At 41.5% G+C, this 14,334-nt stretch overlaps 1 protein-coding gene across 1 annotated transcript in view; it reads right to left on the bottom strand.

Annotated features, from left to right (window-relative positions):
• The window catches only part of Rnf212 (ring finger protein 212), a 37,192-nt gene that overhangs the window by 12,172 nt on the left and 10,686 nt on the right, over nucleotides 1-14,334 (bottom strand). The window contains exons 3-9 of the mRNA XM_038317708.1: nucleotides 14,080-14,154; nucleotides 11,387-11,443; nucleotides 10,169-10,227; nucleotides 5,830-5,882; nucleotides 5,676-5,727; nucleotides 4,235-4,277; nucleotides 2,116-2,179 (exon numbers count right to left, since the gene is read on the bottom strand). Coding sequence (XP_038173636.1) covers nucleotides 2,116-2,179; nucleotides 4,235-4,277; nucleotides 5,676-5,727; nucleotides 5,830-5,882; nucleotides 10,169-10,227; nucleotides 11,387-11,443; nucleotides 14,080-14,154 — 403 coding nt within the window. The remainder of the gene's footprint in view (nucleotides 1-2,115; nucleotides 2,180-4,234; nucleotides 4,278-5,675; nucleotides 5,728-5,829; nucleotides 5,883-10,168; nucleotides 10,228-11,386; nucleotides 11,444-14,079; nucleotides 14,155-14,334) is intronic.

The raw sequence follows: 14,334 nt of genomic DNA, 5'->3' as shown, positions 1-14,334 counted from the left end.
TGTTGTACATACAGTCAGATCAATTAGGTTCTTTAGATACATAGAGTTTGTATTCTGTCTAGATAGGTAATCTTCAACCACTTCAAGGATCTGTGGAACACGCCATTTAAATAACTTAGGGTTCTGTTGACATGAAACATGATTGCTCCTGACAGCACCAATATATTCCTGAGAGAATGTTGAGCACCAAAGACATTCCACTTGGAGCTTGTTTTCTTCTAGGCAAAACTGGCCTTTGGGCAAGGAACTGACAATGCCTCAACCACTGACAAGTTACATGATATCTGGAAATGGGTAATCAGGACTGTCAAATCTTGCCAAAACAGGGTAAGATGGTTTTGAAAAATTTCCTGCCTCTAAAAATGGTCTGTCAGTTATGCCAGGCCTAAGCCAAAGCTGGTTGCTTCAATGTTGCAAAATGAGACTTTGGGTGATTGCTCAGGTAGCTAATTGTCTCTATCATATATTGCTCGCTTTGGAAGCTACTTGATTGTACTTCCTGCCTGCTCAAGTATATTATCTCCCTTCTCAGGCCTTCTATGGGGTTGAAAATTAAGTAGTCGTAGTTACTGTCCTCTTATGATCTAGCCAAGCCATTTCCAATATAAGACTTAGACTCCATAGGATATAATGTTTATTAAAACATTGAGAATATGTTCCTTGTTTAATATTGTTTATGCTGGTTGTAATTCTAATTATACTTGCTATCTGTTCCTAGTGTATATAGTTTTGTATTGGGTTTGGAACTCTCTTATTTAAACAAAAGGGGGAGGTGCTGTGTGAGCATATTCTGCTCCTTCAGCCAATAGCCTTTAAGATACCAGCCCACTCAGTCATTGTCTCTTATACTGTAAAAGCAGCGGTAAACGTGTGACCACTCTCTTGCTTCTGCCTCCCATTTCCAGCTGCTAGACTCTGTTCCTGTTTGCGCAGAGGACTGTTGTCTAGGATAGTAATCTGTAAGTTTTCCCCTTAAATAAATAACCCTTTTATTATTCACAATTCTGAATTAGTGTGGGATTGTTTTGTGACTTATGTCATCATTCTCGGTCTATATAATCACTATAACACTTGTTACCCAACACTGAGAATACCAGTGAGGTCTGCACATAAATCAAAATACTACAGAATGTCACCTGCTCCTGCCTGCAGCCTGGCTGAAGAAGCCAAGGAGCTTTTTCTCACTTACCCACGATTTCCAAACAGGTAGAGTAAAGGACACCAAACAGTGGCTGGGAACATTTTATGAGCCATGTTAATTGTTTCTCTTCTCTTTGCTCCTTTCCTCTCCTCTCCTCTCCTCTCCTCTCCTCTCCTCTGCTCTCCTTCTCCCCCTCGTCTCTCCCGCTCCCCCCTTTCTCTCTGTGTGTACCTAGAGCTCAGGAGTTAGGTGTCTTCCTCTGTCATTCTCTACTTTAGTCTTTGAGATATAAAATTGACAATTGCCAAATCTGAAACTTGTCATTTCAGCTGGACTGGCTGGCTAGTGAACTCACTGCCATCTCTCAGGACAAGGATGTGCACTGTTGTATCAGGTTTTTAGCACGGTACCTGGGGAAGTGAACTCAGGTCCTCAAGTTTCACAGCAAGCACTTTATTCACTGAGCTTTCTCTTTCCAGGACAGAGCAGGCAGAATGGCCATGGGCTCTATACTTTCTAGGAGAACTGTCAGGAGGCTATAGGTTTTGGAATTTTTATCTGTTAGGCAACAAGAGCTCCCACACCCAGAGCAGGAGGAGGGCTGTGGATATTAGGGAGCCCACATGACAAGAATCAGGATCTGGAAGGATCACTGGACAAGAGCCACCAGGGCAATGAACTAGCAACCCAAGTCAATTATTAGCAAATAAAGAGGCAAAACAACTTTTGATTAAACTACAAGGAGACAGTAAAACAAGATTAGAATTTCCCCCATGGTGCATGATCCCAAGAGCTTTTCCTAATATGGTTCAAAATATCTCTGCTGTGGTAAACCCAAAATCTCCCAGCCAGCCCTTAAGTGGAGGCAGCCCTTAAGTAGGTAAGTACTAACAACTTTGGTGAAATATGCCTTTCAGGGAAAATATCCTTGTTTTGCATGGATTTAAAGTAAGATCACAGGAAATTTTACTTACCCATGCGTCCATCCTGAGGTGGACTAATCAGAGAGATTCTTGAAGGGCCTGCTGCCATCTCAGACTACATAGGCAAAAGAAAACAGCCAGTGTAATGTCCAAACTGCCGCTTGCGAGGGTCCAATTCTGTTCATCAGGACCAATGTCTTTGGAGCTCTAACTCTGTAGTCCTGACGCTTATGACAAAACCACCTGTTTACTGGATGATAACCTCATAGACTGAGACAGAACAGGGAAGGACAGAGGACCACTTCTGTTCTCCCTGGCCCTGAAATAGTCAATGATGCAGGACCCCACTAAATTCCTTTGGGAATATCAGGAGAGGAAAGGACAATTAAAATCCCAAATGATCTGGTTGGAGCTGCCTAGGCTGAACCCTCCTGCTTAGGCCCCCTTTTTCCTGAGACTCTAGGAGCACAGGTAATGTTATTGTCCTTGCTTGACTCAGAGAAGACTTCTGCCTTGCAAAGTTTAAAATGTTTACTAACTGCCCTCTTTCCAGATGTCTATCTATGTGTTGTCTAACACTTCTCTTTGGAGTTTTACTCACTGAATTCTGTCCCCCCCTCTCCAGCTGCAATGTATTAACTGTGTCTGTCATCTTCTGTATCTCTAGATCACCCCAACTGTTTGGGGGCTAAAGAAACCTGAAGCAGAATGACCTGCCCCTGCCCCCCATAAGGGTCCCTCTTCACCATTAATATGGACATCTGGAGAACCACCAGTACATGCACAACAACCCTGAAACAAGGCCTCAGGCAGAAGGTAGAAGCAGATTTCTAGCCTCTATGGAGATGAGATATGCAGCAGGGATCTGTGAGCTTCTGGGCGGTCTAAGGTAGAGAGCAAGGGAGAGTGGGGAATTGCCCTCAGTAGAGTAGGTGTACACTGGAGGAAGTGAGAACATACAAAAGGTAAGCTGAGCAGGGAGGGGCAGTCTGTCTTTGTGTCAACTGCCAAGGACCTTAAGTATCTTTTCCTCAAGGCATGAATTACTTCTCATTCCCTGCTAAAGTCCTACCTATCTACTCTGAAATCTAGATTCCTTTATAAGCAGGTTCAGGAGATTCTCTTAGAAATGGACATGACTTCTGAGTAACAGGTCCACACACTGGTATCTACCTTGGAGGACTATTAGGAGAATGGTCCTCATTTAAAAAGCACTTAAAAATGTGCTAGCAGGCAGGCAGCTCTATTAAAGGCCCTTGAAACAACACATAGTAATAAATTCACACCAAAGAAATAGTGTCATTAGAGTATATGCAGTCTCTCTCCTTTGCTTGATTCTTCTGGCTACAGCCCACCTAGGGATACCCCAGCCTTGTGAAACATCTCTGAGCGCCTCATGTTTGACCAATATGACATGCACAGAATCCACTTCTGCCTCAACTGGTGCATTCCTAGGTTTGGTTTCATTTCCACTGTTTTTGTTTCTCTCCAATTTACAGTTGTGGCTTTGTTTGTTAAGCCTTACATGTCTGGTCCACTTGTTTTTAGTGCTGATAGGGTTGTTTATAATAAACACTTCTTTCTTGATTATGGCCAAGGGAAGGCTAAATACAGGGCTCCAAGTCCTGCCACTTTTACTAACAATGCAAGGGACCTTGTTGCCCTTACCATAGACCTGGCCATAAGGACAGAAGGGAATGTTCTTGTTTCTAATCACAACCCATCCATTAACTCTGGTGTTAACACAATAGAGTGATGTGAGATTGTCCCCCTGTATGCTGTGAATATGTTTTATTACCATTGGTTAATGAAGAAGCTGCTTTGGCCTATGGTAGGGCACAATACAGATAGGTGGGAAATCCAAGCAGAGAAAGGGAGAAAGAAGGAGGAGTGAGGGAGATGCCAGAAGCTGTTGGAGAAGCAAGATGTGAGGTAACAAGTCACAAGCCTCATGGTAAAATATGGAATAAAAGAAATGGATTAATTTAAGTTGTAGGTGCTAATAAATAATAAGCCTGGGTTAATAGACCAAACAGTATGTAATTAATGTTAAGCCTTGCAGTGGTTATTCAGGAACTGATGGGCATGAGAGAAACTTCCAGTTACAGTAAAGAGCTTTGCTAGAGACCACCATGTGCCTTGAGCAATGTGGCAGCACAGGTATACGTACCTTTCTTGCTTGAGGAGTCGGGTCAATTTCCATTGATTCTATTCTGTTAAACAGTGAACATGCTAATGAGACTGAAAATTTACTGTAATTTAAAAACAAATTTAAATATCCTTGTATGTAATGTCAGAGCAAATTTCAAAGTCCTTTCATGGGGTTGTCAGGGTGTGTATAGGTATAAGTTCGCTTCTTCCTATGTATTCTACTGGGTGTTCATTGACTGCAAATTAGGCATAATTTCTCCAGAGCAGAGTTACAGCCCCCACATTTATCTTAGTTCTTCAACTGCTGCTAGTACTACTGACTAGACCCCTATGAACAGGAACATTCACTTACTGCTGTTAATATATGATTAGCCCACATGTTACAGAATTCATTAGTCAAAAAAGAAGACAGGGAAACATCAGTTGGATTTATTTTCAATTTGGCCCTTACCTAGCCTGGTTAAATGATGGTAGTGACCTCAGAGCAAGGGACACCCTTTCTTAACTACTTCAGCAGGAGTCCAGGATGGCTCATTATCTCAGCCCACATATACAGTTGCTCCAATATCTATTTTAAATTTAATTTTCCTGGACGGGGATGTCACCTCAAGAGTTTTCCAGATCCCTACCTTCCTCTTTGTTTTCACTGTCTTCAATCTGGATATATATGTTCTACATAATATTCTCTTTGTGACAACTCCTTATAGGGCAGCTAGAAACAGTCTGCTTGACTGGTCTGGTAACTTCACAACCCACAAGAAAGCACAGATGTGACAACTTCCCAATCACAGAAGAGTCTCCTGGAACTCACACCTGCTTGCTGCAGACCCATCAACTAAACCCATAAAAAATCATGTTTAGAGAACACGATGGGCCCATTAAAGACACATGCCCATGGTGATTCCCTCCTTATGCCTAATTCTCTTTCAGACTCATGAGGAGCAAGGATGGAGACTGCTTTCCCAAATCAGGTTTTAGGGCTAAAAATGGTATAATGAATGTGCACTTTCCAAGGTATAGCCAGAGTTTCCCAAGGCCGAGTTGTCCCAAAGATACCCAGAGACACAAGATAGGACTCTCAGAGTAGAGTGGTACATGAGGTAGAAGGACCATCCTGCTATATCCACAGACACAAACTTCACTTTTGGGTAGGGCAGGGATTTCTGGGATGCTCATAGACACCTGATCATACTCAACTAATTTGCTGTGGATGTAGGAATAGAGTACTATGACTGTCCAGTGAGAATCTAAGTTCTGACTCTAAAGTTACACACTAATGTAAGCTAAGTGCTTAGAGCATCTGGACATCCAGTGAACTGCTCATGCGCTCAGTTAATGGGTAGGATTTGGAGATTTGGAAGTAGAATCAGATAGGAAGAATACGCAGATGTGTCCATAGATATGACTATGGGTTACTCAATTTTCATAAATTCTTACACCATCCCACCAGGCCCACACACCTGTCAGGAAGTGAAGAGCTGGGTGGCAGCAAGAGGTATCCATTTGGCTTGGCTGAAGGAACAATGATTTAAAAAAGCCTTTTATTAGTGCCTACTTTTTGTGGCTTAGAAGCAGGTATCTTTATATTCTCCTTTACAAAATTACTTCACTTACTTGAAACAGAAGATTTTATTGTGTTGAAAGCTGCTTGATGTGATGACCTCATACTAAATATATGGAGTAAAGGTTAATTAAATGGATGGAGTAAATATTAATTAATGAAATTGATTTCTCCCTCTTTCATCCCAAAGTATAAAAAGGCTTGGAAATAGTTAACTGAATTTCTACACATTCTTTTGGCCTACTGATTTATTCCTTCACAACTAGAATGCAAATAAAACCAACACTGGCCACCATGTAACTAATACTTGTGGTTGCAACTATTATAATAATGAGTCATTGACAAGTTATGTTTTAAGTGTATGAAATTCAAATGTAACAATAAGAGATACTAACCATTCAGATTTAATGGCTAACAGGAGAAATGGGACAAGTTTTTCCCCAGCAAAGCAAGCCTGATTTCTGTTACAGAAGGCAGAAGAGACAACCTTGCCTGAGGTCTGATACCTAATAACCCTACTCAATGTCTGCTACATGCTAAACTGTTCACAGCAGGATGCACCCTGGGCTCTCTATCTGTCTAGCCTAACCTAGTAATGGTTATGTGAATTTAGGGCAAACCATGTCTGTTTCTAAAGACTCACAAGGCATGAATAAAAAATGCACATGAAATACTGCAACATACACACTGGCCTGAATGTTGAGAAAGTCTATACTTGCAATCAGTCCAGTCAGACCAAATAAGCCAAGAATAGACATTTATCGAGAACTGTGACCGGGACTTCTGTTATAAAGTCACTTCCTGCAGCCCTCCATTAGTATTCATTTCTCTCACCCAGTACCATTTCTCATAAGAGCACATGTTCCGGTCTGATATAAGTTCATTTATTGCCCTCCCTCAAACAGAAGCACCTGAGCAGAAGCAGTTGACATACTTGGCTCACATGAATATCTAAAGTCAAGAATGGCGCCTCTTAGGTGCCCATGGAGGCTTGAAGAGGGTATCTGATTTCCCAGAACTAGAGTTATAGACAGCTGTAAGCCACCTGATGTGGATGCTGGGAACCAAACCATGGTCCATTGAAACAGCAACAAATATTCCTAATTGCTGAGACATCTCTCCAGCTCTTCCATTTTTTAAAAAAATAAGGATAGAGAAAAGATTTTCTTCAAGATGGAGGTAAAAAAGAGCTTGGTCAGGAGCTATAACAGGTACTCACACCTACTTCCTGGTCATATTCCCAGGCCCAATATGGCCATGACACCTTTAGGTGTTTGGTTGGTAAGGCTAGTAGGTGTCCACATACTCAGGTAACCAGTGAGAAAAACCAAACTGACCATTCCACACATAAAAGCTTCATGGGTAATTGTACCACTATCTCAGAAAAACACAGCCACCACTGGACAAATATGCACCATGTCTTGTATCAATGTGTTGTCTAAACTATGGTGTGTTATGGAGTTCATATTTCATGGACATTAAGTACAAATACTGAGCTTTAGCCAGGTGGTAGTGGTGCACGCCTTTAATCCCGGCACTCAGGAGACAGAGGCAGTAGGCAATCTCTGTGAGTTTGAGGCCAGCCTGGTCTATAAGAGTTAGTTCCAAGACAGGCTCCAAAGCTACAGAGAAACCCCGTCTTGAAAAACCAAAACCAAAAAAAAAAAGCTTCACAACTGCAGCATTATTATGGCACTGACCAAAACAAATAAGAAACGAGAATTTTTAATGTTTGTTATTTTTCAGATATTGAAATGTAATATAATTTTGGTTATTTGTAGTACTTTGAGATATGCCTCATAATATATGACTATGTGGTTCATATTAATTGCTAACTTGATAGGATTTAGAATTGCCTAAACCTTTGGCAGGTTAATGAGCAAGTTTCTAGACTGAGTTAACTGAGTTGGGGCAACTCATTCTGAATGTGGGTGTGGTACCATCCAATAGGTTAAGATCTCGAGCTGAATAAAAGGAGAAAGCAAGCTGGCCACCAGGATTTACCTGTCTCTTGACTGTAGAAGCAATTGACCAGGTGCTTCATTGCCACTGCCTCCATGTCTTACCTTTCACAAAGGGCTGCCACTTCAAAATGTGGGTAAAAATAAACTTAAGTGGTACTGAGAAGTGGGACTATTGCTGTGATAAAGCTAACCACATGGTTCTTAGGCCTTAGAAACCAGTTTGCAGGGAGAATATGGAATAGTTTGGAACTTCAGGTTAGAAAATTCTTAGAAGTTGGGTGGTGGTGGCACACGTCTTTAATCCTAGCACTTGAGAGGCAGAGGCAGGCAGATCTCTGTGAGTTCGAGGCCAGTCTGGTTTAAAAGAGCTAGTTCGGGGACAGGCTTGACAGCTACAGTGAAACCCTGTTTTGAAAAACAAAAACAAACACAAAAACAAAAAAATGAAAGAAAGAAAGGAAGGAAGGAAGGAAGGAAGGAAGGAAGGAAGGAAGAAAATTCTTAGAATACCATAAGCAGAGCTTAATAGGCCAGTCTGGTGTCTGGTGGGAATTTGGAAGAATAAAATGCTGACAGAAATGTAGGTGGTGGAGGCTTAGCTCATGAGGTTTCAGAGGAGAAGAATTCTATTAGGCACTGGGCTAGAGGTCATTTGTGTTATCTTCTGGCAAAAAAGTGGCTGCATTCTACTCATGTTCTGAGAACTTCGGTGAAGCTGAATTAAAAAGAAATAGGCTAATTTGATTGTGGAGGAAATTTCAAGATAAGATATTACCCAGGCTCTTACCAGGTCTACAGGAAGAAAGAGCAACAGCAGAATGGATAAATAAGTAAATTGCCCCTTAGCAGGGAAAGGACACAGTTTAAAGTTGTAGATAGATAAGGTGGGCGATGAGAAAGAGCTGCAATTGTTAAAAAGATTAGCACCATTAAAGAGAAAACTTATACTTTGCACTGGGAAAATAGGACAAGCGCTCTAGGCAAGACTCTAGCCATTAAAGGCTCCATCTTGTGAAAGCCAAATTCTTCTGAAAGAAAAGCATCTAAACTGAGAATGACTGACAACCACAACCTAGGGAAAACTTTCCTCAGGATCAGCTTGGAAAGTACACAGAGGCTGAAGCTATTATGGTCCAAGGTGCCAGGCTCAAGCTGGCAGCATAATTTGGCAGTCTTGTCCATGTGGTATTGGTTCTAAGGAATGGAAGATGAAAGAATAAGGTAATCAGAGAAGCCTGTATTAAGATTACAGAAGGCCACCACTGAGACCAAGCAATGTGTGGTATGGTTGGATTCTATGCTAGGGGACCCTGAGGGGCTACTGTATGAAGTTGTAAAGCTGAAGTCCAGTGGAGATCCCAGAATCTTGGAGATGCCAGGATCATGATACTTTAGCAAGGAAAGCTATAGGCATGGAGTGGGATCATCCCAAAAGAAGAACTTTGTGCATTGAGCGATGGGCTACCCAAGTTATTTGGAACTGAGAGATGATTCTAGCAAGAATTTGATGTTTCCTTCTGGGTATTAGTCTTGTCTACTTTTGCTTTGCCCCAATTACTTCCTTCTGGAATACAAATGTTTAATTTGTGACACTATATGTTAGAAGTACATAACTTGTTTTTTTAAATTTTATTTTATAGAATATCATAGTTAAGATAATGAACTGTGTCTTATAAGAGGCTCTACATTTATACTTTTAAGCAGTTTTGGAACTGTTAAAGATTATGTGGACTTTTAAAGTTGAACAACATTTTTCATTATGGGATGGTCATGGTGGAAAGTTATGGCTTTAAAGCTATATTTAGGTATGAAATTGACAAAGGGTAGACTGGCAATGACTAATATCAACTTTACAGAATCTAAAATTTCAAAGAAAACAAATCTTTGGGTATATCTATGAGAGAATTTATAGGTTGAATTAAATGAGGTAGGAAGACCCACCCTACATTTGGGTAGCACTATTCTACAAGCAGAGGTCTTGGACTTAATAAAAAGAAAGTAAGCTGAACACCAGCACTCACCTTTCTCTGCTTTCTGAATGAAAGAATGATATGATCAGTGACCTCAAGTTACTGTTGCCATGCCTCTCACCTCAGGATGTACTACTGTACAAAATAAATTCCTCCTTCCTCAAGTTGCTTTTATCACAGAAATGAGAAAAGTAATGAATACAATGGACTTACTCAATGTAAGTGCCTTGAAGAACACATGCCATGCTAAGCTCTCTCTCCATACCTGGCTGCCATGTCATGCACAAAAGAGACTGCAGGCAGCCACCATTTGCATTATGGTCACTGTAATTCCTGGTCTTTTACCAATGCCTCGATAAGCCTTGGAAGCCTCTATGGGGACCTTTCATCTCTTTTATCTGTTTTTGTCTATCTCAGTAATATGAAGCTAGATTATTGTTCCCATGAGGCACTCTTACCTTTGTAGTTGCTTGATTTGTAGCAGTGACTTTCTGAGGGACTCTTCCAACTGAGAAATCTGAATATAAATAAGATCCCATTATTAGATAGACTATGCCAAGCGGCAGTTCAGAGAACACTCTTGGTTTGTCTACAAATGTGACGTTTCAGCAAGCCTAGCTCATCAGGATCTTTGTACAGAGCTGAGTCAGGTCAGAGCTCTAGAGATACCCATCTCAGTCTCCACAAGGCAGTAGACCTGAACTAGCCAGTAGGAGCCCAAAGCATGAAGCTCTGCTAGGTACTCCTTAGAAATTCTGATGTCAAGTCTGAAACATGTCCTCCTCCACACAGATGATTTCAGAATGCAGTCTGTAACATGTCAAGATTTGGATCTGGCATTGCCACAAGGCACATGGGAAATGTCAAAGGGTAGATTTAAAGTCTTAAAATTTATAGTGGTGTATGTAAAACCTCTCATTTGCTAAGAGGTTTAATAAGGTAATACATATCAAATGAGTAACCAAGACTAGACTGGAAGAAGCCTCTAGGCTGGATTTTGGGCAGCTGTTAGAAAGTGCTGTGGATAAAGCAGTGGGTATCGGAGTGAGGACAGTGAAGTGTGCACAGCCCCAGGGCCCTGCCTGCCTGTCTCATCTGTGTACCACAGTCGTGGACTGGGAAATGCCTTCTAGACTTGATAATAGGTTATCAGAACTCTATGGATTTATAACTAGGATCCTCTCACTTCATTTAGTATATAGCCTTTGGAGTTTTTTAAAAAGGACTTTTATGTAAAAAACAAGAGGGATGAGAAGAGAAGCCTCTGTGCTGCTCTCATGTTCCTGAGGCCCTAGTATTGGCCAGTACAGATGAGGGAGTCCAGGTGGACAGAATAGTTAACTCTGTGTAGTCTGTCCAAAGCAGAGGGGCTCCTAGGCAGGTCAGGCAAACAGACTGATGGTCATAAGAAGTAACCACCTCCTCAACTGGAAATGCAAAGGAAAACAAACATCATAGGTGCTAGTGAACCCTATTCAGATCATGGACTCAAAGTTGGATATAATGGCACATGCCTTTAATCTCAGCACTCAGGAGGCAGAGGTCAGTGGATCCCATGAACTTGAGGCCAGCCTTGTCTACAGAGAAAGGCGGGGGGGGGGACTTGAACTATAACAATATGACATTGAAATTACAAGATCAAACAAATAAAGAAGGAAGAGTTTGATTTCATTTACCTTTTCTTGATAGAAGGCCACCAGTCTCTTCCTGTGTTTTTCTTGAAATTCTGAAATCTAGTAAGACAACACATTTCACTGTGAGCGCCTGCTCCTAGAGATGGGACTATACAGGGCATGAACCTTCAGGTCAACAGGGACAATATCCTCCCTATACCTGAGCTCTGGCTCTACATTTTACATGTGACTTAAGTCTTTGAGTCTCCAAAAAGAATCACAGTGTTTGGGACATGACAGGGACAATCAAAAGACTGCTGCTCACATAGATAAGTATAGACTCCATTGAGGCCATCCCTGTAGGAATCCTCACTGGAGTAACAGTCAATATCCTTGAGCATATTCCTCAACTGTGCAAGCAACTCTTGCCCCTCAAAGTCCAGCACCAAGGGCCTTGTCATGAACGTTCTCTTTACCTGCTGGGATAACCCTGATCTTCCAGCTCCTAATAGTCATGAGAGAGACTTAGTGATAGATCCTCTTTCCCTGACTGGAAGCCCACTGGTGTCGTGCTTGAACAGGGTAAAGCTATGTTTGGGGGATTTTCTTTTCCTTCAATTTTCCCTTCATACAGTGTAAGGCACATGACATTATCCATGTTCTAGATTTGACCTATGGGCAGGTGGAGCTGGGAACTGTCCTAGCAGTAGACTGGTGTTCCCAGTTTCTGTTAGTCACTAAAACTTGCCAGCTGCCTATCTTCTACTTTCTTCCTCAGTACATCCCACACTGGTAACAAGAGAGAAAACTTAATTTGCTATGCCACTTTCTCAAGGACCCACATTTCTGTAGCATGTGTCAACAACAATCAGGATGTAGGCTTCCAGTGGGGTGGACACTGGAGCCTGGAAAGGCCTGCTCATGAGGAATGCTCCCCTTGCCATGACATGGTGAGTTTTATATAAGGACCCTGGTAAGAGAAGCTTTCAGGACTATGGAAAATGTCCGGTCTCTTCAGTTGCAGATTTGGCAGACACAGCTGCCCCTAGGATAGAGCCAAATGGAAAGCAGTACTGGAACCTAGAATCCTGTCATGGTGATGGGCTAAGGCTTCTTAAAGAGACAGGCTTGCACTGTAGATGACACTAGTCCAGAGAGTCTCTTATGATAATGGGATCAGGCAAGACCCCAAGCATTTGTGTCACTGGGTCTTCTGCCTGCCTGGGCTCTTCCAGGTCTGTAATCTCAGGTTGTCTAGGAGTTGTGGTTTGTGCTCCAGGAGGGGTTGTGCTCTAGAGACTAGAGGGATAGCAGTGGCCTCACAAGCGAGACTGCATTCATAAAACAAACAAACAAACAAACAAACAGACAGACAAAAGGACTGCGAAACCTGGGAATGGTGGCAACAACTGTATCCCAGCATCTGGAAGGATGAGGTAGGAGAATTATGAGCTTAAAACTAGCCTGGGCTGTATAAGAACTTCTATGCTAGTTTATAAATAATGATCTTCACCAACTCCACATCAGACAGAGGTCTGATCTCCAAAATATACAAGAAATCAAGAGATTGGTCATCAAAAGAACAAATAATCCAATAAAAAATGGAGTACAGACCTAAACAGAGAATTCTCAATAGAGGAATCTAAAATGGCTGAAAGATATGTAAGGAAATATTCAACATCCTTAGTAATCAGAGAAATGCAGATCAAAACAACTCTGAGATCCCATCTTACACCTGTAAGAATGGCCAAGATCAAAAACACTGATGACAACGTATGCTGGAGAGGTTGTGGGGAAAAGGGAACACTTCTACATTGCTGGTGGGAATGCAAGCTGGTACAACCCCTTTGGATGTTAGTGTGGTGATTTCTCAGAAAATTAGGAAACAACCTTCCTCAAGACCCAGCAATACCACTTTTGGGTATATATCCAAAGGATGCTCAATCGTGCCACAAGGACATGTGCTCAACTATGTTCAGAGCAGCTTTGTTTGTCATAGCCAGAAACTGGAAACAACCTAAATGCCTCTCGACCGAAGAATGGATAAGGAAAATATGGTACATTTACACAATGGAATACTACACAGCAGAAAAAATAATAACATTTTGAATTTTGCAGGAAAATGGATGGAGCTAGAAAAGATGATTTTGAGTGAGGTAATCCAGACCCAGAAAGACAATTATCACATGTACTCACTCCTAAGTGGTTTTTAAACATAAAACAAAGAAAACCAACCCACAAACCACAATCCCAGAGAACTTAGATAACAATGAGGACTTTAAGAGAGACATACAGTGATCTAATTGACATGGGAAATAGAAAAAGACAAGATCTCCTGGGATAAATTGAAAGAGGGCTGAAGGGTAGGGGTGATGCAAGGAGGGGAGCAGAGAAAAATGTAGACCTCAATAAAAATCAATTAAAAATTATTTTACTAAATGAAAAAAAAAGAAATATAGTTGGCATCTGTGGGGGTATAATGTCTAAAGGAGGGTAGATCTAAGATAAGTTGAGCTCATGTGTATCTCAATATCACACAAAAGCATACACAATGGCATAGATCAGACATAATGTCAGCACTGAAACCTTTATATTAAACTATTTTATAAATGAGATAATTAAAAAAAACAGAGAAGCAGAAGATATTTTCACACTCACCTCTGCAAGCGACTGGCCTCCCGAACACTTACTTCACAGGGTCTCTGGAGTAATGTGCTCTGGGCATCACCAAGTCAAGCCTCAAAGTCACAACTCACCTGAGAGGTTTCCTGGGAATACTTCTTACATAGACCATCTATGCTCAGAAAGAATGCCTGGATATTGGAGTTAGTCTAAAGAGAAAGCAAATGACTATGTAGAAACTTCTGGCCACTAGTTAAAAAACTGTATTTGAAGATCTACAATTAACTATACATACATAACACAAACAAACAGCAATTCACCCCTGAGAAGATAACCACACCTCTAAGGAGTATGCGGGGCAGTGGCACCCATTGGCAGTACTGAGCCAC

Source organism: Arvicola amphibius, chromosome 1 (assembly GCF_903992535.2).
Source record: "Arvicola amphibius chromosome 1, mArvAmp1.2, whole genome shotgun sequence".
Taxonomy (NCBI): domain Eukaryota; kingdom Metazoa; phylum Chordata; class Mammalia; order Rodentia; family Cricetidae; genus Arvicola; species Arvicola amphibius.
The sequence above is the reverse complement of the archived record's forward strand: the minus strand, read 5'-3'. Positions and strand labels throughout refer to the sequence as shown.